This window comes from Pongo pygmaeus, chromosome 3 (assembly GCF_028885625.2).
Source record: "Pongo pygmaeus isolate AG05252 chromosome 3, NHGRI_mPonPyg2-v2.0_pri, whole genome shotgun sequence".
In the NCBI taxonomy this organism is placed as follows: Eukaryota; Metazoa; Chordata; class Mammalia; order Primates; family Hominidae; genus Pongo; species Pongo pygmaeus.
The window spans coordinates 187,963,648-187,985,352 of record NC_072376.2 but is presented as its reverse complement, the minus strand read 5'-3'; the positions used below and the strand labels follow the sequence as shown (position 1 = coordinate 187,985,352).

At 36.5% G+C, this 21,705-nt stretch overlaps 1 protein-coding gene across 2 annotated transcripts in view; it reads left to right on the top strand.

Annotated features, from left to right (window-relative positions):
* GLRA3 (glycine receptor alpha 3) overlaps positions 1 to 21,705 on the top strand; it is a 182,270-nt gene that overhangs the window by 147,755 nt on the left and 12,810 nt on the right. Inside the window, exons 7-9 of one of the 2 annotated variants that reach the window (XM_054485489.2) lie at positions 42 to 256; positions 18,652 to 18,795; positions 21,071 to 21,115. In XM_054485489.2, the coding sequence (XP_054341464.1) occupies positions 42 to 256; positions 18,652 to 18,795; positions 21,071 to 21,115 (404 nt within the window). The remainder of the gene's footprint in view (positions 1 to 41; positions 257 to 18,651; positions 18,796 to 21,070; positions 21,116 to 21,705) is intronic. The other variant, XM_054485490.1, reaches the window with a different exon arrangement.

Below are 21,705 nucleotides of genomic sequence, written 5' to 3'. Positions count from 1 at the left end.
CTATTTGTACTAATTGCTGTATTTACCTTACCACCAATTAGGAAAGTTTACATGTATAGAAGTGCGATTCCATCTGGAGCGACAAATGGGATACTATCTGATCCAGATGTACATTCCCAGTCTCCTGATTGTTATTCTATCCTGGGTTTCATTCTGGATCAACATGGATGCAGCACCAGCCAGGGTAGCTCTGGGGATAACCACCGTGCTGACGATGACTACACAGAGTTCAGGATCACGAGCTTCCTTGCCAAAGGTAAGTGCACGAATGAGCATGCACATCTTTGCACACATACTTATAAATCTTGCAAAGATATCGTTGTCAGCTTTGGTCAGATATTTTTCAATGGCATTTCAATGGCATTGTTGGTTTTTAAAGTAATATATAACCAAAGCAGCAAACATGTAAAACAGAAATAAATGAAAAAAATTCTGCAAACCAGTGATATCCGCTATTCACATTTTGTGTTATTATTCCCAATTATTTAAATATCAATAATACTCTTATACACTATGGAATTATTTGTATCAATAGGTTTTAAAATATTTAGAAATATATTAAACATTTCAGTTGAATCTACATTGTAATTTTAAATGGTGGCATAGTACTCCATTGTATGGATATGCCATAATCTACTTAGTAGTCACTCTTAGGACTGATACTATAATAAATATTTACATAATAAACGTTATATATATGAGTATATATGTATATATGAATATATGTGTGTGTGCCTGTGTCTATACATATCACACATATCATCTATATTTATATAAACACATATTTTATGTAAACACACATATATATCTATATATAGACACAAACACATACACACACACATAGCTTCACACATATTTTGTATTATGTTCTTAGCATATATTCTTATAAACAGAATTGCTGCACTGATAGCTGTATGCATTGATATATATTGCCAAATTTATTTCCAGAAGAAATATACCAATTATATTACAAGTATTGCATCAGAGTGCCCACAGTGCTGCACCCTGAGCCAAGTATGATATATATTATTTTTGTGTTTTTTTCTCCCTTTTGCTTTTAAGTAACCATAAGTCAATAGACAGGAGATCTTATCTAATTCCACGATTTTCATCCATGCTGAGCTGCCAGAATTAAAATAAAATTGTTCCCTCTGTGAGGTTAGTAAAAGACCCAATATTGCTTTGCATAAGATATACTGAAATAAAACTCTTTTCATTTATTTAGCTGCATAGAAATAGAAAATTATTTTCTTCCCCTAAAATGACGTCTAAGAAGAAGTTTCTATCATCTAAATTAAGTAATTCTGCATAGCTTCCAAGAAGCTTTACTATACTTTCATTGAAATGAAGTACTTCAATGCAATAAAATCATATTAACTTTTTTTGTGTGCATTTGATGCTATCTTCTTGCCACACCAAGTAAATTATAAATCTATTGTCATGGCTCCCTTAGTCCTTTCTATTAATTCATTCTATGATTCAATTTATTAGATTGAAATGCCTATATAAATAAAAATTGAAAATAGGAATTTTATCATTAAAATATGATATTAACATGCTCTGCCTCACTAAAATTTAATGGTTGTCTCTCCTAATACTGTCTACTTTTATTAACACTTAATTATATTTTCAAAATTGTTCGCATCAACTAGTGTTTTCTAAAATATTGTTCATGTGAAAATTATAAATCTGTTTATAAAGGTAAACTAATAAGACTCAATGCTTATTTACGTAAGGATAAATGTTGCAAGAGCTCTGGGTAATAGTGGAAATTTCATAGTTAATTTGTAAAGGAAATCGTCAGTTTACTCACTGATCCTCAAGAGCTAAACAGAAATGAAAGCTCATTTGTCTGTATGCTGTCAGTCAGAAAAAGGAGAATCTATGGCTTCTACAAGGCACAACAGAAAGATGTTTAGATACAGAGAGTAACGTAGAATTGGGGGAGCATGGAAATGTGAGTAGAGGATGCAGAAATAAAGCAAACAATAAATTAAAAACACAGAATGGAGGCACAACTTACAAAAAAAGAAGAATGTCTAGGACTGCTTCATATTTTTTTCTCAAGAAATAGGAGACATTTTTTAAAAGCTTTAATTTCCACAAGACCTTACAGAAGAAATAAATTTTCAGCCATGAGTTCAACTATACACATACATGTGTACAAAGTCTATCTCTCTGATCATAGAGACAATGACATCTAAAAATGCGATGACAGGTGTGACTCTGACCCACAAAAGGAATTAATTGAGAAAGTGATACCTTAAAAGAAGTTGACTGTATCATCTTAGAATTCAAGATAAGTCAGGAATAGGAGGTTTAGTATAATTGATTACTTACATTCAATTTTAGTAGGGCAGACCCCAAGGACACAGGAGGTGAGGGCTTTATAACTTGCATTTAGAAACAGATGTGTGAGACCGTGCACCTTAAGCTCTTCTGTTCTCAATCTCACAAAAGAACCCTCAGAAGTCTGAGAGTCTTGCCACTAAAACCCCCAGAATTTACCTACTGACAATTTCTAGGAAGTAGGAAAACAAAGTTACATTCAGGAAAATTGACTATCAAACATAGGAGAGTGAAACAATAAATCATAATTTTGTGATCTTTGCCTAGTGTTTGGTCTAGGCTCTGTGTCAATACATCTCCTGTAAGATAAGAACGAGCTCAGAAATTGCTTAAGTAAGACTCAGAGAATGAAATCTCAAAGAATGTACTTTAGCCGGTTTCTAGAGAACTACAGAGTTGATATTGCTCTCTGATATTTTCTATTGCATCAGCCTCTACAATGTCATGATAATTCAAGCATGTAGTCTCTCAAAGCAAGAACACTCCTGTGATTGATTCCTTGAAATTTGAACTCTTTTACATTTTTGCAGTGTCTGTATCAGGTGGCTGTAAGAAGGTGATATATGCATTCTATTCCCAGCAAATTTTCAAGGTTGTGTAACTTTAGGAGCACTTTCTTACACCATGTGCTTGGGGCAGAGTGACAAAAGATGGTAATGATCATGGGGCCTATCAAGGAAGACTTCATAGGCCTTGGTAATGATTAGGTTTAATTTGGGTGCAGCAATGGGCCACTGATGAATTTTAACAAGGGGAGCAATTACACTGACTTCTGTTTGAAGACCGGATAGAAGAGGCAGAGTGGGAGCAAGGAGTCTACCAAGCAAGCTATTGTAGTCCACAGCAGATGATGATCTGGCAAGATTGGTAGCAACAGAGCTAGAGAGTAGCAGATGGCTTTAGAAAGAAGTAAATGTTTCTGAAAAAATATATTTGGAGGTAAAACAGACAGGATTTGCTTATGAATTGAACATGGAAGATTCAGGGAAATGCAGGAGTCAAGGGTAGCATTCAAGTAAGTAACTAGGCAAGTAGAGATGATAGTTACTAATAGGGAAGGTTGGGGGAAAGGTTAATTGTGGGTTCTTTTCTAAAACATGTTAACTTGGAGACATTTACAAGACAATCACATGGAATTGTCAAAAACTAAGAACTTCCAAAGTTCTGACCAAAGACACCCAGCCCTCAGACTTTAGGGAGTAAACTACAAATGAATTGGGAAGTGGACTAGAGGTGATTTTTCTAGTGGAAGAAAGCCTGGAAAGACAGGGAAAGAAGATGTATTTATGCCTGGCCCTCTTCCTCCAGCTGAAAATCTTCTCTCTCTGTTCCCCTTCCAGGGCCATCCCTACTCATAAACAGAATATGTTAGACAGTTTGGTTAAAGGCAAGACCTACTCACCCCAAAACTTTACTCCCAAACTCTTTGAGATCTCAGCATTCTGAAATCTTTTTTTTAGATATGGAAAACTAGTCCTTAGCAGGATTCATTTCATCAGGGGTGAAAGAGGGGAGAGTAATAATAATTCAGTTGTTTTTAGTATAAATTTAATTTCAATATTCAGTTAAGACCTTGGCACTGAAGGAATTAAGTATGGGGATGGGTAAGAATAGAGAAAATCAGTAGAAGAGACAAAATATAATTTTAATTTGTAAACTCTTAGTACTAGAAGGAATCCACGTTAGGGAACTCTGGAGAAATCTTGGCCATGCCGCAATATTATATACACCTTACCCTTTCTTTTATGATTTCAACTATCAATTAATTCCTATTAGAGACCTACTGTCATCATTTTTTTTTCATCCCGTTTCATAGAGACTAGCTAAGGACCAGGTGTGGCGTGTGTTTTATGTTTCATATCATCTGCAGAAGTACACAAGTGTCACTATGCATACCTTATTTTAGTCTTTTAAACTTATTATCATATCAGAGACTTTTGAACATAGTATGTCAAACAGATGCACACACACACATGCACACACACTATACACAATGCACACATTCACATATGCAGATAGAAACTTGGCAGGGTGGGGGAATCTCTAGATTCAAGTTTATCCAAACCCTAGCTCTTAACACAATATATTAATATTATAAGATTCTTGGCACTTGGGGCTGATAATCCAGTCACATCGCAATTATTCTGCATAACAACTCCTGAATCTCAATGGTTTACAACATTTCTTCTTGCTCACAGGACTGCGAGGTGCCTGTATCTCTTCTGGGCTTGCCCTGAGATTGGCTGTTGGAGTGGGCTTGGATCTAGGCTGTGGAGTGGGTTTCAGATCTGCTCCCTCTGTCTCCTCATTCTGGGGCTGCGGGGACCTGTAACATGGTCTTTCCATGGAGGAGTGCTGGAGAGCAAGAAGGCAAGCAGAAACATGCAAGGCTTGTGCTCAGAATTGGCACACAGTCGCTTCTGTTCTTATTCCACAAATTATACAAGCCTCATGGCCAAACCGAAAGTCAATAGGGTGGAAGAGTGCGCTCCACCCACAAGGAAGCCTTGGAGAGGAAGAAAGAAAAAGGGAATTGTAAATAATCTTATCTACCTTGGGAAAATTGTTTGTTTAAGTTTTTCGGTTTCCTTTCTTAGACCACACTCTGGCTTGTCAGTAAACGTTCAGAAAAACAAGAGGGGAGGAAGGGATAGGAAAGAAATAGGGAAGTATCCCAGGGAGAGTCTGTGTGGATTTCTCTGCTCCCATCACTATGGCCATCTCATTGAAAACAGCTACTAAACATTAAAAAATAACCAAACACCGCATGTTCTCACTCATAGGTGAGAATTGAACAATGAGAACACATGGACACAGGAAGGGGAACATCACACTCTGGGGACTGTTGTGGGGTGTGGGGAGGGGGGAGGGATAGCATTAGGAGACAGGAGATATACCTGATGCTAAATGACAAGTTAATGGGTGCAGCACACCAACATGGCACATGTATACATATGTAACAAACCTGCACATTGTGCACATGTACCCTAAAACTTAAAGTATAATAAAAAAAAAGAGCACTTGAAATTTCAAATATGGCTTTTTGATTAAATATTTTACAGAAGCTCAGAAGCTGGTAGCCTGTGGAGATTGCAAATTCTGCACCAAAAGCTGTTTATGGTCAATGATTACTTAGAACCTTTTACCTCTCTCAATTCCACTCATTTTTCCCCTTTCAATTTCTCTGTGAAATTGTCCTCATTTTCAGAGATAGCATCTGGGCACGGTGGCTCACGTCTGTAATCCCAGCACTTTGGGAGGCAGAAGCGGGTGGATCACTTGAGGCTAGGAGTTTGAGAACAGCCTGGCCAACATGGCGAAACCCCGTCTCTACTAAAAAATACAAAAATTAGCTGGGCGTGGTGGCGGGCATCTGTAATCTCAGCTACTCTGGAGGCTGAGGCACCAGAATCACTTAAACCCGGGAGGCAGAGGTTGTAGTGAGCCGAGATTGCACCACTGCACTCCAGCCTGGGTGACAGAATGAGACTCCGTCTCAAAAAAATAATAAAAAATAAGAAAAATAACGATGATCGCTTTTATATTATATTAAGCTCTCATTCTTCATAACACCAATTTTAAAAATGATTATAACTATTAGAAAATATAAATTGAACTGGTACATTTTTTGAACACCACAATTGTGTTGGCACACAGATATCTATGTGTGGTTGATTACAATAAAAAGATAGGAAATGGGAAGAAAAATGAACGATTTATATTCACTGTTGTGTTCATAGCTAATTAGCAAATACACATTCTTATTGTTCTAAAAAAATACCCTTAAATTTTAAAGGAGAGTACATTGTGTTAGTGATAATGTAATGGAGTCAGGAGAGCTACATAGTAATCAGGTTTTCCTATTAATACAGCAATTAATAGTTATTATTGTCAGTAATGTTTTGGTCCAAACCATTTAAACATAACATTTTAATATTTACTGAAAATGTAGTTAACTAATGTTACTTCAATCAAGTTCAGTACAAACATGATCCAAGTGAGTTCATTTTAAATTTATTACTGTGACAGAATGTGTAATAAATTTAACTTTATGATACAATGTTTCATATAAGCAATATATTCAACTAAATTTTTTTTTTTTTTTTTTTTTTTTTTTTTGTTGAGACGGAGTCTCGCTGTCGCCCAGGCTGGAGTGCGGTGGCGTGATCTCGGCTCACTGCAGGCTCCGCCCCCCGGGGTTCACGCCATTCTCCTGCCTCAGCCTCCCGAGTAGCTGGGACTACAGGCGCCCGCCACCTCGCCCGGCTAATTTTTTGTATTTTTAGTAGAGACGGGGTTTCACCGTGTTAGCCAGGATGGTCTCGATCTCCTGACCTCATGATCCGCCCGCCTCGGTCTCCCAAAGTGCTGGGATTACAGGCGTAAGCCACCGCGCCCGGCCTCAACTAAATTTTTTAAATGTTCATGGATCATACTAATATGATTCCATATACACTAATTTAGGAAAAGGGGCAAAAAGAAAAAAGGCCCAGAAAATGAAATAATTATTTATTCATACCCTTATCACAAGATATAATGTATATGAATACCATCCAATTTTATTACTGATAAAAAAATTATCTGTTTTGTAAATTAAAAAGTCCTAAAAATGGGTGGATTCTATGATAAGAAGGATAAAAATTGATGGATATCTCTAGTTCTGCATTTCATCTTAGGACCTCCTTTACTAGACTTATTAGATTTCATCAAGGACCTACTTAGGAGCTACTTTACTAGAAATATTAGATTCCATCAAGCTGAAAAATTAATGATTATCAAGCATTTTCTCTGTACTTGAGATAGAGACAGGGCTGCTACATAAATTCTTAAATCTGATAGAACAACTAGGGAAAAGTACATGGCCGAATCATAAACTTTAAAACTGTTTTAAAATGGCATAATACCACAGCTTTGACATCAAACTAAATTTAAAAACAAAAATGTGTATGCAATTTGGAGACTACTTTATGTAAACAATGTCATCCACCACTTTCATATATATCCTAGAATCGTACCATGAGTCCCCAAAAGATAAAAGTGGATGTAAAACCACCACCTCGCCAGTGAAAGAAAGCACTTTGCCCTAAAATCAGCGTAAAACAAACACCTTTACAGGCTCTATCTGTCTTCATGATTCCTATTTGAAGTTTTAAATGAAGCTCTTGAACTCCAGAGGAAAAGGGAATAGGAATTTATGTGATTACAATAAAAATGATGCTATAGAAGCACAAAACCTTCACTACAAAAATGCAGAAAAGAGAGGCCACAAATATAATTTAACCTGAGTAGATCAAAAAAAGGTAATATATTAAGAAATGCCAGGAAGTCTAACAGCATGCACCTAAGAAGCATTTTCAGTAACATCTAGATTTGACAATTTCACATCAGTGTTAAACATAAGAAAAAGAGCTACATCCTACAGAAAAAATGATAGTAAAACTCCAGTTACTGAAGTGGGAGTCAAGAGATAGCTGTGACTTTTCAAAATTCTTTAGTCTTTTTCGTTGTACTTTCCTTGTCTGGTGACTAAAGTATTGGTTAAGTTCACCTCTTTGGAAACAATGAAATTTTGTTATTATGTGATTCTCTGTTGTATTTTATCTCATGAAGTAAAAACCATTATGTGAGTGGCTCACACCTGTAATCCCAGCACTTTGGGAGGCTGAGGTGGGAGGATCGCTTGAGGCCAGGAGTTCAAGGCTAGCCTGAGCAACATAATGAGACTCTTGTCTCCACATTTTTTTTTTTAATTAGCAAAGTGTGGTAACACACACCTATAGTCCTAGCTGCTTGGGAGGCTGAGGCAGGAGAATTGCTTGAGCCCAGGAACTCGAGGCTGCAGTGAGTTATGATTGCACCACTGCACTTCAGCCTGGGTGACAGAGCAAAACCCTTTCACAAAAACAAAACAAAGCAAAAATCCCTTATGTGAAAAATAAATATTGTGTTAGACGCATCATTCATTTACTAAGGGTTATGACTATGATAATCAGCATGAACGTTCCACCAGCAAGACTGTTGTGAGTCACCCTCCAGGATAATAAATGTCAGAATGTCTAAACTCACAATATCCTGGGCTGTATGTTTCATTGCCTAGTTATTCATGCTCCGAGAAAGTAGTCCTTGAGTTACCTCCTTTTGCCTTTTCAGTGTCAGTTTCATTCCACTTCAACACCTGTTTTTAAAACACTATTTGCTATTTTCTTTTGTTCAGATTCCTTGCTCTCTGGCTTTAGGTCTTAATGAAGTTTGAAATGCTTTTGAGATTAATATTATTTTTTCCTGTTACAAAATGTAAAATTCTTATACAGGTTCTTGCACTAAGGAGAAATGTAGGATTAAGGGTACTACAAATTTGTATTTTAAAAATGAATGATTAAATGAAAAGTCAATGAGATCTGAAATTAAAACCTCAGAAAACAAGGCATAACACAAGCAGAGACATTTTCAGCATATCTCAGAGAAAAAGCAGTTATCTGTAGGCTTCAATCACTTGCCCATTGCACAGCCAAAATTACTCATCACAGTTCACTTGACATTTCTGAGGAACTAGGGCAATCCACCAGGATTGAATGTTATTAAAGGAAGAACCAATTACCCTATTCAAAGGGCTATTTTAGCTCATCAAAAACATACACTGTGATGTTTTGTTATACCTTTTTCTCAAATAAAAAGCAAGTTTGGATTGAGAAAAGAATTGACAAACTACCTCTCTTAAGGGATCCCTGGAAATTTACCTTATAGGGTTCCTACATGGAGGTGTAGATGAGATTTTGTGATTCAAACTCCAGGTTCTGATTTAATCAATTTCTTTTTCTTAAGTTTAAACTAGGCTGTTTATAAATACATTTAAATTTCTATTTCTAGAATCCATTGATCAATAGTCATCTGGGTTATAATTTAGCTAGCCACATCAAATATATCTTTGCCCATTAATATATTGTTGTCTATAAACTGTAACAGGAATTTATTGGTCACAGAAAAATCCTTTCGACTGCCTCCATGTGGACTGAAGTAAAGGCACACATCTTGGCAGGCCTCTCAACCACAGCATATACTGCCGTAGTTATAATACAGCTCACTCAATGTACTTGTTAAGGAATAAGATCCAAAATTATTGCTATTCAATAATCCTATCAAAAGTTCGTGCAAAAGTAAACTTATTTATGAAGGATTACCTGAGATATATATGCAAGCCATCTATTTCTCTGGACTTGTTTTAGGCCATTTTTCACATTGCTATAAAGAACTACCTGAGACTGGGTAATTTATAAAGAAAAGAGGATTAATTGGCTCATGATTCTATGGGCTATCCAGGCTTCTGCTTCTGGGGGGCCTCAGGAAACTTACAATCATAGTGGAAGGTGAAGGGGAAGTAAGCATTTCTTACATGGCTGGAGCAGGGGTAAGAAGATTGAAAGGGAAGGTGCCACACACTTTTAAACAACCAGGTCTCATGAGAACTCTGTCACAAGACAGCACTAGAGGGATGGTGCTAAACCATTAGAAATCACCCCCATGATGGAATTACCTCCCACCAGGCCCCACCTCCAACACTAGGTATTACAATTCAACATGAGTTTTGGGTGGGGGCACAGATCCAAACCATATCAGGATCAAAGAGCACAAAGTCAAATGACTTCAGGGGTCAGATGCACAAATAAATGAACAAAGTGGTCTGGTGTAATTAATGAAGGGAAGAGGGATGAGCAGTATGGTTAACTGATGATGAGCATTCCATGCTTAGAAGCATATTCTTTTTCTTTTTTAAGATATTGTGCAGTCCAAACAAACTTATTCTCATACATAAATGTGGCTTGCAGACTGCCTGTCTTTACTCTCTGCATCTAGAGAATTGATTATCTGTCTTAGGTTAAGTTAGTGCTTCAAAGCACTACCAGGCATCTACTTTTTTGTGTCTCCTTACAGTTCATATTACTGAATTTGGACCTGACACTATTGTTTTAGGAAATTTTTGGCTGAAAATCAGGGGACATTTCTTATTCTTTGTCATACCCTAATTAATTGACAGCTTCTTTCTATAAAGCAGTGAGTTTTTCTCTTTAACAAAGCTGCCTTTATGTGCTATTCAAGATATCGCAGTGATCAGATCATAATCCACATGTTCCTCAATTCTGTGCTTATGAGGATTCTTGCTTCAGAAGGACAAATAGAAATCGCCCCCACCTGACTTTCTCTGGAGTTATCATAATGCTCTGTGCCACGAAGGCCACTTTCCCCTCTAGGCAATGTGGTAGGATTACATCTCCCAGTGCTCTTGTGATCAGGGTTGACTGTGAGTAGTTCTGGCTAATGAACTTTGAGCAGAAGCAACCTGTGCCACTACCAGTCTGGAACATTTATGACCAAATGTGAGAACCACCAGCGACTTGATTTTCCTCCGCTGCTGTGTTACAAGTGAGGATAGCAATGACGACACCATTCCAGGGTCAGCATTCGACTCAAAGTAGACATGCAGTATGAGAGCAAAATAAACCTTTGTTTCTTCAAGCCAGTGAAATTTTGTGGTTGTTTGCTACTTGCATTGTATTCTAGCTTGAATCCTCCCTATGCCAAACCCCTCAAGTCATTGGAGGGGTAGATACAGAGAAATCTCATGGTTAGGCAACTCCCTGAACATGACTGCTTCTCAGGGTCAAAGTGACTTGATTCTGTGTTTAATAACCAAGATGACTGACAGCAATAAAATCCAATTATATATATATATTCTTATTTGAGATGCAAGAGGCAGGCTTTCTCTATTTCTAATGATAATTTTACAAAAAAGAAAAAACTGCATAATTTCTTGGGGAAAAAAAGTATAAGAAATCTACAGAACATATGGTGCTTGTATTCCTTTTCCTAAATTATAAAACTTTTTTTAGAATGAAAAAGACTAGGCCTTGCAATAACCTAGCTTGTGTACTCAATTGATCATTTATCAAGCTGATCTCTTCCTGGATTGTTACATGGCAAGTAAACAACAGTCTCCTGTCTCTTGGCTCATAAACAACTTTAGTATATTTAATACTGCTGGGGGACATACATGGTATTTCAAAGGATAAAATATTTCTCTTATCTTAATAGTTTTGCTTCACCTGAGCAACTAGTTTGTTTTCATCTAGTAAATATAATGACCATTTCTTTTCATACGTTGTCTACTAGGAAGTTGACTGTCAGATTTTAGGATCAAAGCTAGCAAATATGGAGGATCTTACAGTATGTATTTTGTGCGCTGACATTACTCTTAAATATCAGATGAAATTTATAGAGCCTGGAATTTTAAGATACAGAGAGGAATTCCAATTTACATTGTTTACAGTTGTTGATTTGCAGTGGTATCTTAAATGGAAGCAACCTAATAACTAGGTGATATAGAATAGTAGTTAAGTTCATGAGCTCTGGAACCATATGAGTTATATTCAAATCCTAGTTTTGCAACTTGGTAGCCATGTGGCCTTAAGCAAGTTATTTCACTGCAACTGTTTCCTCATCTTTAAAATAAGGATGATTCCCTCTATTGTTGTGGGGATTAAGTGTTACCATATGGACACTACTGTATTAAGAACATTTCCTGGCATATTAGTTAATATAATTATTTCTCTAATAATGAATGGCCAGTGATTACAAGTCAATACTCAGGAGTCAACCTAACTGAGAGCCTTTACCATAAAGAACCCCGTGCTGCATCCTAGAGATACAAAAGTGCATAAGGTCTGGCCTTTGTCTTAGCTCATGGAATGTAATAGCCTAAAAGCAGAAGATACATAAGTGGATAATGTCAGTACAGTGAGACAAAATCAATGATACAATAGAGTTATTTGGTATTTGGTATCAATACATATTTTGTTAACATATTAGTATAGACATCTCATCTTCAAATCTTCATGGACATACTAATTGTTGCATCCTTCTAACCAGTTTTTGGAAAGTGGAAAGCACTTAAAAATTGCGGGATAGAGTAATTAACTCTATCCTGTTAACGGTGGGGCATTCAAGTGGTGCTAGCCAGCAGACATCTCACAGGATCTACCACAAAAATAAATATAATTATAGTTGTAATGAGTGACCTATGAAAAAAGTGGAAGTGGGATGCTGAGATGCATTATTCTGGCCTGGGCATTTGAGGATAGTTTCCCTGAAGAAGTAGCTTACAAGCTGAGACCTACAGGATGACTAGTAGTTACCCAAAGAAGGAGGGTTCCAGTCAAAAGTAATAGAAAAAAAAAAAGTAAATACAAAGCAGCTGAGGCAGAGTGGAGCTTGTCAATTGCTTTCAGGTTTCAAAAACTAAAAGAAGGGAAATACAGCTAGTACCTAATAAGCAAGTAAGAAACTGGCATAAGGTGGTAATTATTCCTTCCACAGGGAGGTCTTCTCTGGCCACTGCTATCACATAGCCCCTTTCTCCCAGTCCTTCATATCGTTACCCTCCCATATTTTCTTTACAACACTTCTTTTAACTTATCTTATGTATGTGTTTGCTTTTATTGTATGTTTTTCTAACTTGAGTATAAGCTCCATTAATAATAGAGCTTGTCTGTCTTTCTCATCTCTATACCTATAACATCTAACAACAGAACGTGGGTTCAACATTGGCATTCAGTAATTGTTGAATAAAAAACAAAAATGAAAGCTAGGCTTTATGTGAAGGGCTAATATGAATTATTATGAAGGGCTAATTATGAAGGGCTTTACACCCCATAAAACAGATTTTGAACATTAAATTAACAGAAAGCAAATGAAGAATTGTAAGCCTAAAGCAATGCAATCAGATTTGCGTTTAAAAATCATTAACTGTTGTGTCAAGGGTAGAGCTGAGGGACTAGGACACACTGTGGATGTGTGATGGCAGTATCGGGAATCAGTGTGATGGCAGTATCGGGAAGGACAGAAATTGATAAACTTGAGAAATGGAAAGAAAACATAATTAACAGGGCTGAATCTTTGAAAAGAGAGAGTGAGAAGCCTCCTAGATTTGGGGGTGAGCAACTGCAGAGTGGAGTCTCTTAATGAGAAGAGAGGGGAACTGTGCATATTTGCTGTTATTGTTGGTTTTTTTTGGTGGGGGAGGGGGTAGTCTGGTAGAGATTCTTGACTCCTTTTTATTCAAATTAAGTTTGAGGTGTGGGAGACAGTCAGAGTGCCGTGAAGGAAGAACCTGGATAAAGGGGGCTCTAGTCAGGAAATAGAGATTTGGGGATCATGAGCCCAGAAGAGGAACTGAATCCATAGGGATAGATACGATGGATTAGTGAGTCGTGTTCCAATGAGAATAGAAGAGGGCCCAGGCCATCTCCCCAAGCAGCTCAGGAAAAGAAAGAGAATCCACAAAGCCGACGGGGTGGAGTGGAGGGATGGAAACCCTGAGAACGCAGGTCACAGAAGACATGGAAAGGGCACTCCCTGAGAAGGAAGCATTCTTCTACAGGATGGCTCGGGAGTGGTTTCCGGAACAAAGGTCCCCTGACCAGTGCACCTCATTAGTAAACCTTTAGGTTTTATTTCCATAGACACTTGTACTCAGAAAGTTATACCAAGGAGAGATTCTTCCAGAATATAGAACTAGGATTCCAGTGGACAATGGGTCTTTTGGGAAGGTGGTCAAGATTGGAATGATACTGCCCAAAAATGCAGCATGCAGGAGGGGGAGGAAAGAAGGTAATGACTCTGAATCCATGGGGAGTGCGCTGTGTGTCATGAGTGTGTTGTGAATGCACTGAAGTAAGAACTGCTGTCTTTATTTTAAAGTTACTAGCCCCAAAGTTCCAAACTTCCCACGTCCTGTGTTTGCTGTGCTTGGCGGGGAAGCTAGAATGGAGGAGGAGAAACAGACTTGAAATTGGTGAAGGGGGTCAAAGAGATGATGAGGAAAGTAGGCCTTTAGGCTCAATGCTCTTAAGCTGTTAACAATTAGCAGAACCCTGGCAGGCACAAATGATGTTTCTATATATTTGTTGTCACTGAAAACACTCATTGAATTAGTTTGGAAATTATATTTCTGATGTAATTTCTGTAGTTCATGTCATTATGGATTCAGGATGCTCAAGAATGCACACATACTTTATGAGTCATATTCGTTCAGGAATAATGTAACTTGAGACAGCATCTTTGAAAGCCATATTACTTGTTCCAGGACTGTATATATTTGGAAGCAGCCAGAAATTTCTGGCCAAATTACAGAATTTATGAGATTTAAATCTATACTTGCAAACAGATGGACATTTGACACAGCACTGGAATAAAGTGAGATGCACTGCTCTTTGCCCAGTGGAGATGATTCTGATCAGTAGAAGTCACACTTAAAATGCAGGAGGAGATGCAGTGTGCTTCCCTGTTGAAATGCTTCATATGTAAGTTGACACCCTTCCGAGTGTCAAAAAATAAACTTTCAAAAAGAAAATCAACCCAATTGAAGGTATTAAGAAAGTGTTGCTCCAGAAAGTGAATCTCCATATGTCATCTATGATTCAGTTTCTCCCCCGACGCCTGTATTTTACCATTTAATGCCTTCATTTATCTGTCCATTCACTCAGCAAATATGTACACGTGACAAACACTGATGTGATGGTGACCAAAACAGAGATGTCATCTGCCCTCAAAGAGTTCACATTACAAACAGGAAAAAAAAAAAGAAAAAAAAACAAGGAATAACAATTCCAATGCAATGTGTTAGGGTAACACAGCAAGTCAGCACAGATTCTGAACCAGATTTGGGCAAAGTTTAGCCTGCGACCTGAAGAACCTGCTGGGAAAGATGGGAAAGAGTTTTTTCCTTACTTTATTTACCCCTCCTGCCACCCTAACTTTCCCCCAAATGTTGAGCCACTTATCCTTTAAAACTACTATCTAAATCTGTTCAAAATTCCCACAGGCTAACGTTTCATAAAAATAGCTGCACTAAATATTGAAGATGAAAGAGGAAAGAATACAGAAGATATAAACAGCACAAAGACAGGCAAGTTCTCAAAATGTAGGGTGTTGATCCTTAAGATAATTATGCAATGGGTCCAAAGAAGTAGGGCAAATTAGCTTGAACCCAGCCTGGCATTCTGTTCTCCCAGATCCATATCTTCTTGGAAGTAAGGATATTTATTTTTATAGCAAGGAAACAGACTTGTACCTAATTGTCCATTTCCAATGAAAGATGGAAAAACATCTTACCTTTCATAAATATAAGTATCTCTCATTTTTATTTCTAATACTTGGCAAATGACATTTTACACATCTAATTGGCTATATAAAGTATGAAACAAAATGAATTATCTCATGCTCACTCCACAAAAGGTATGTTTTTGCTGACAATGCTTGCAAGATATGCTTCCTTAACTCTGGAATATATGCACATGTATACAATAAGAGCAGAAACTAATACTCAAGCAAATTTTCCACCTTGAGCAATGGGCATATACAAAGATATGAGTTCAGCTACAACCTCAAATCACGGCCCATTAAACTGAGAGGAGTATGAAAACAGTTGCTTAAAGGTTACTGAATTACTTTTTCTAAGGGACTTAGGTCTGTATAAATCTATTTCTAGAAAATACGGACCTAGCTTTTCTTTTTACTCTTCTCTTCCTGTCTCTTCCCTTTGTGCTCATTTTTAAAAGTTGTCTGTTTTTTCCACTCTTTTTCTTATCCTTCTCTTCCCTTCTCTACCTTTGAGGTGACAAGACACAGCGAGACCTGTAGGGCCATGTTTGAGCAGGTGTCAGAATCAAGGAGGCTGGCTGGGTCTGGTGGAACCAGAGTCAAGGATGCTGCCAGATTGCCAGATCCTATGGAGCAGGATAAATAGTTAGTTAGGACCAAGGCCAATGGGGCCATTGGGAGATGGGACTAGGAGCAAGGAGCCAAATGGGGCCAATAGTGGCCAAATAGAAGCCTCCAGCCATAATCCTCCCAACAGGAAGGCCAAATGCAACCACTATCTGCACACAAAAAGAACCTTCATAAGAAACAAAAATGAGGTGAATGATCACAGTATCTGGTTCTACCATTATATTAAGGTGCTGAGGCTGAAAATATGGTTGGCAGAATTGAGATATTAGTCACATACACAGTGAATGATCAAGTACATGTTGAGGATAATGGGAGTCAAGTTTTCCACTTTTAGAGAAAAATTTTGCATATATAGAAAGGATATAGGCTAAAGGGAACCCTGTGGTGTTGAGTTAGATTTAGAGATATAATGTAAGCTCATGTTTGATGGATAGATGGATAGATAGAGATGATACAGAAATTTACACAGGTGCTACATTTTATGTGTGTGTGTGAATATGTGTGTGTGTGTGTGATTGCTAGCTCTGTCCACTATGAGAGCCTAGAAACGATACCACTTAGGGAGATGTGAGTATGCCCAGTGCCCAGATCTTGGTTTCTAAAAACCACTCTTCACTACAGAAGAGTTCCTGAGAGAAAGGGCTGACTCAAAGACAAGAACAGGAAAAGTACAAGATGAATCTGGAGTATCTTCTGCCAGAAAGTGAGGAAATGCTCAAATAATGAGGGCGACTTGTCAAACGGATATATGTGCTAACATCTAGGGGCTTCTAATGGCCCAATCCGGAATAATGTGAGCATCAAAATAAATAATGATGTTAATGTATTACATCACTTGGAAGGAAATAGTTATCCATAAGTTTATAAACATATAAATAAACAAATGAATAAACAGATAAATGTAGAAGACAGGAATTTTTCTTTCAGTAGAATGCTAATTGATAAATGTAGATGAATAAGGAAATTAGAAAATCACCACTGAGTAACCATCATTGTAATAATTGCTTCAGGCAAAAATCATCAACGAATGTTAAATTTAGTGTGTGAAGATTTCAAGAGTAACAGAATACTTGTATAGCTTCAAAATATTCCATGCATGGGAAGATTAGCAATTTTATAATAGAGCAACCTAGCAAACATTACCTTCATCAATTGATCAACATCGTGTCCCTCCTGATATGATGCACTGTGGAGAACAGGGAATCACTGGTTAGGAATTCCTACTAAAAATCCATCATCTGAATGTAAATGAGGAAACATCAGGCAACCTTTAGAAAATAACTGGCCTGTACTCATCAAAAGTAACAATGCCACAAAAAAGCAAGGAGAGAGATAAAGTCCCACACTGAAAACTAAAGAGATATGACAACAAAATGCAGCACATGATCCTGGATTAAATCCTGGGCTGGAAAACAAATAACAAAAAAAGTTTGTTTTTTAAATTAAAAAGGGCATTCTTGAGACAATTGGTGAAATGGGAGGGATTTAAGGATTAGGTGGTAGGATTTTATCAATGTTATAAATGTTAAATTTTTGATTTTGTTGAGTGTATGGTGTTATGTCTAGAAATTACACTCAGATAATTTGAGGGAATATATATATGTGTATATATATATGTGTGTATATATATACACACAATAATATACAATAATATATATATACACACACACACACAACAATAAATGTAGTTAAATATTAACAACTGGAGAAGCTGATAGTCGTTATTACTATTTTTTTTTTTTTTTGAGATGGAATTCTACTCTCGCTCTGGCTGGAGTGAAGTGGCGTGATCTTGGCTCACCGCAACGTCTGCCCCCTGGGTTCAAGCGATTCTCCTGCCTCAGCCTCCCAAGTAGCTGGGATTATAGGCGCCCGCCCCCACACCCAGCTAATTTTTGTATTTTTAAAACAGATGGAGTTTCACAGTGTTGGCTAGGCTGGTCTCAAACTCTTGACCTCAGGTGATCCGCCCGCCTTGGCATACCAAAGTTCTAGGATTACAGGCGTGAGCCCCTGAGCCTGACCTCTTTGCACTATTCTTATAACATGTCTTTATAAAAGTCAAAAATATTTCAAAATAGATAGCAAATAACCATATATTATTTATAAATGCAATGAAAGAAAAATATCTTTAACAGAATTAATAAATACAATTTTAAATTTTTAAAAAAATTTATGAAAATATGGAACTAAAAAGCCAACAGCATTATCTATATTTCAATGTTCATACTTTTCAAGCACCATACTGTTCGGAAGGTAAAATTATATTTCATCTTATGTTTTCTTTCATCGTGTTTGGGCTATTGCCAAAATTTGAAAAAAATTAACAAAATACTCATAACTAACACATAAAATTTACAAAAATAACTATGAAAACTTCAAGAAAAAATTGTCTTTTTCTTTATTTTTAAAAACTTATATATAAATTACATAATTCAGAATTAAAAAAACTCAGTTTTGTTCTCAAAGGAAGTAACAATATAAGTGAATTTCCTTGCTCTCTCTTTCTCTCTTGGCTAGGTTTCATATGTCAAAGCTATTGATATTTGGATGGCAGTATGCCTCCTTTTTGTGTTTTCAGCACTTCTGGAGTATGCAGCTGTAAATTTTGTATCAAGACAACACAAAGAACTTCTGAGATTTCGACGAAAGAGAAAGAATAAGGTAAGTGATTACATGTATTGGGTTTGGCAGAATCCAGTTTTCACTGGAAAGTGAATTTGTTGTATTTAATAGAGATGAAAAGAGAGGCAATTGGGACTGGGGATGAAATGATATAATATTCCTTTCGTTTTTTTCCAATCCAAACTAAAAGTGTCAAAAATAGCTTTAGGGAGAAAATGATGACACCTAGCTCTACTTTAAAGACCATATCTGATGACATGGGACCTATATCAAGTTATTTTTAATGTGCTTCCTGGAACGACACTCTTTAAATTTTAATTAATGAATTATGTCATTTCTTACTTGCAATGTTAGAGCATTTCTAATGGTTTCACTTGATGTAAGTCACCAAATGTAATTATTAAAGTTCCTTTGTCAGAGCTAATTCATTTCATTATTTCCATCAAATATTACTTATTTACTAATACCATGATGATAAATACATGCAGATCTCTGTGGTCTCTTCTTGATGCGTATTTTCATGAGCTAAAGACATTTCTTTTGAAACCCTGTGGGAAACACAATAAAGTGCTATTGTTGCCTGGCTACTATCTGATAAATGACGAAACCAGGAGGAAACTTAGAACATCATGAAGAGACCATAGAAAGTTGCAGAAGTAAACCCCTAATTGGATTTGGACGCCCTAAATGAAGTTTTTCCTCTATGCAGAACTGTAATGGCATCTTCCTTGACATGCACGTGGTTTTGACCAATCCCCTTTCTTTTTCTATAAGAGAGAGCCTCTATCAACCGCAGATCCATGCATTTACTTCTAATGTGAAGGTGCCAACAGATATTTTAAAAGCAAATGGTCTTTTAAAGCAATGGACAATAATGTCAAAGTTTTGTGTAATTGTGGCAAGGATCCAATATCCTGGCATATTTAAGTCAAAAGATAAACCTTAATGATAATAGTCTAGTTCACATAGTGTGCATTTTTAAGTATTTAAAGGTTTCAATTTTTTAAGGTTTCTTTATAGTTTATAAATCATACTACAATTTATGTATTTATTGGACTTCTTTAAAAAGCACTAAGCTTTGACCTCTCAGCGCTTGAGTCTACTTAGTATTAAACATATTCTAAAGCAGTAACTTCACTTATCATTTCTAATTGGCCTTCCCAAAAGCATCACTGCTCCAATAAACACACAATTAACAGCAGCGTGGAAAGAACATCAGCATTCAGCATCGGGAGATTTAGTAATACATGAACAAAAAACATGCTAAGACTTGCATTTAATTAAATTTTTATGAAAACAGAAGCATATGTTTTGTACACTGAAACATATCGTGATGGGTAGATTAACTTTATCTTCCCTCACCTCACCGTGGTCTACTGATCTGTTACATTTCTCATTTCTCCTCATTCTGCCTTTATCTCTTTTTCCTCCTCTTCTCTCTCCCTCTCCACCTCCTACTTTCTCATCTTTTCTTTCATGATAACTGGCACCGGTTGAACAACAATGACAGTACAAATGCTGTATCACAGGGATGACGCTCTGGTCTTTCTTTGTTATTAGTAACTGATAAAGACCACTTTCCCTTCTAGTATCATTAATTAGAAGTAAAGCAATATGCATGTTCCCTATCATTTTGATTTGCTTTTTGTCATTTTGATTTTCCATTTCTTTACATTTTTCCTTCTCCTTATACAATTTAGAATGTATCAAGCATGTCCTGTAAATTCTAGAAAAGATAAGTATTGTGCATCCGGTGTCCAAATGGGTAAACTGTGAAAGCTCAGACATATCCTACATTCACCACACATCCAATAATCACAATATCCAGTAGAAAAAGTATTAGACGACAAATTTAGATGCTCAATTCTGGGTCCTTCTTTTAAAAAATTATTTTTACCAGAGTGCCTCTTTACTCAGTTTTACCACATGTAAAAGTGAAATTAAAATATTTGATGCTCCTTCCTCTTTAGCTCATAGAAAGAGGGAAACATTCATTTTCTCCAGTGATTGGTACTCTGGGAAAATGCAGAAATGCAAAAACAATCATACCTTATTATTTTCTGATAACTGCTTGATATATTCAGGGAGCAAATGTAACTAAACATAATTATGATTTAATGAAGAAAAAAGTTTTTTTTAAGTTCAGTTTATATGTTGGGGTAGATACTTTGCATATGTGAAAATCTATTAATTGCTACGTATGTCTGTTCAAATGGTATATATAATTACAACCAATTGTGTAATTATATTTAATCATATATGAATTGATTCTCTGGTTTCTCAATTCCTGTTGGTCCACTTTACCTTCCCACAGACAGAAGCTTTTGCATTGGAGAAGTTTTACCGTTTCTCAGATATGGTAATTGACTTTCTTAACTCTAAATAGAGGAATGTGGTCATCAGTAAAAAGCAGACAGCATATTCTGCACTACCAAGGCAGTGTTTGGTGGGGAAACACAGCCCCTTTTGTATTGAAAGTTGAGCAAACATCATCCCCCTTCAGCTAAGAAGGGTATTTTGTTTTTCTAAAAACTTTATTCTTGTCTTATCTCATCAATAAAAGGATATTTAAATATTACCCTTCATTTTATTAACAGAGCTATTTGATTGGTCAAAATGATTTTAAAATATATGTTAAAGAGAAATATCACATATATCTTGTAATAATCACCATAGAAGAAACACTCAGATACTTGTACAAAATTAGTTGAAAATAAATGGAAAATTTATTTATACAAACAAATTCTAAAAGCAGCTGCACAAGAGACCTCAAAATAAGGCAACAAAATGCTTTGTGCCTTCTGTGTATCTTTAGAATCCATTCTAAATGTTAAAATATGTTGAGATTACTTATAGCAAGTGAACAGTTTAGTTTTGATAGCAGCATCCTTTGAAATTATCAAATAAAAAGAGGTCACAAAGACACATGTCCAAGTATAATGACTAAAT